Source organism: Anopheles bellator, unplaced genomic scaffold (assembly GCF_943735745.2).
Source record: "Anopheles bellator unplaced genomic scaffold, idAnoBellAS_SP24_06.2 scaffold03108_ctg1, whole genome shotgun sequence".
In the NCBI taxonomy this organism is placed as follows: Eukaryota; Metazoa; Arthropoda; class Insecta; order Diptera; family Culicidae; genus Anopheles; species Anopheles bellator.
Window position 1 is genome coordinate 1 of NW_026687230.1, and position 1,011 is coordinate 1,011.

The window sequence follows — 1,011 nt, forward strand, 5'->3', positions numbered from 1 at the left end:
CTCCGGTGAGTGAACGATTCGGAGTGCATTTCAATTACTCCAGCGAATTTTTGGATAATTAATTCCATTTTCTAGATGTTCAACTTCCAAGAGACCATCTACGAAACGAGTGCCCGTCTGCTGTTCATGGCCGTCAAATGGGCCAAAAACCTGCCCAGTTTCGCGAGCCTTACGTTTCGGGATCAGGTTAGTGGAACGACCCCCCGGTCTGGACTTCTTTGCTTACCCCTTTTTCTACATCTTCACTTGCAGGTGATTCTTCTGGAGGAGTCTTGGGCCGAACTCTTCCTCCTGAACGCCATCCAGTGGTGCATGCCGATCGACACGACCGCCTGCACGCTGTTTTCGCTAAACGAGCACTGCAACAGCGTTAACAACTCGGGATTCTTCAAACCGGGCCAGGTAGTACGGTCGATTGCGTGGCCCAGATATTGTAGTGCAACTCTATAACGTTTATCGCTTCGTATCGCTGCAGCTAGCACAAGACCTGCGCATTCTGAACGATACGCTGTGTCGGTTCAAGTCGGTGATGGTCGATCCGGCAGAGTTTGCCTGCATGAAGGCGATCGTTCTGTTCCGGTCGGAAGCTCGTGGATTAAAGGACCCGGTGCAAATCGAAAACCTGCAGGATCAGGCACAGGTAAGTGAAGGGTACGAGGTCCACAGAGGGTTCCACTAACAACGGCCGTGTTTTCCAAACAGGTGATGCTGGCGCAACACTCTCGCACCCAGTTTCCCGGCCAAATTGCGCGCTTCGGACGGTTGCTCCTGATGCTGCCCCTGCTGCGGGCGGTCAACTCGCACAAGATCGAGTCGATCTACTTCCAGAAGACGATCGGCAACACCCCGATGGAGAAGGTGCTTTGTGATATGTACAAAAACTAGGCGCCTGTTGAGGCCATCGTGCAGAGAGTGGGTAGTGTGTAAGGTTAGCAAAATGGCCCAGACGGGAAGATAGTACAGTTTACTCGACTCGAGCTGCAGGAGGAAAACTAAACTTACTTGATACTT

The 1,011-nt window shown here is 51.9% G+C and overlaps 1 protein-coding gene across 1 annotated transcript; it reads left to right on the forward strand.

Moving 5' to 3' along the window:
• Nucleotides 1-75: 75 nt before the first annotated feature.
• Nucleotides 76-885, forward strand: LOC131214865 (photoreceptor-specific nuclear receptor-like). The gene is made up of 4 exons (XM_058209193.1): nucleotides 76-186; nucleotides 253-402; nucleotides 476-640; nucleotides 703-885. The coding sequence occupies exons 1-4, from the start codon at nucleotides 76-78 to the stop codon at nucleotides 883-885; spliced, it is 609 nt and encodes a 202-aa protein (XP_058065176.1).
• Nucleotides 886-1,011: the final 126 nt, after the last annotated feature.

What these genes read in the sequence shown, in the direction of transcription:
- LOC131214865 (XM_058209193.1), top strand. Translation starts at nt 76, where the DNA reads ATGTTCAACTTCCAAGAGACCATCTACGAAACGAGTGCCCGTCTGCTG. An exon ending in GCCTTACGTTTCGGGATCAG is followed by an intron (nt 187 to 252) that starts GTTAGTGGAACG and finishes CTTCACTTGCAG; the next exon opens with GTGATTCTTCTGGAGGAGTC. An exon ending in ACCTGCAGGATCAGGCACAG is followed by an intron (nt 641 to 702) that starts GTAAGTGAAGGG and finishes TTTTCCAAACAG; the next exon opens with GTGATGCTGGCGCAACACTC.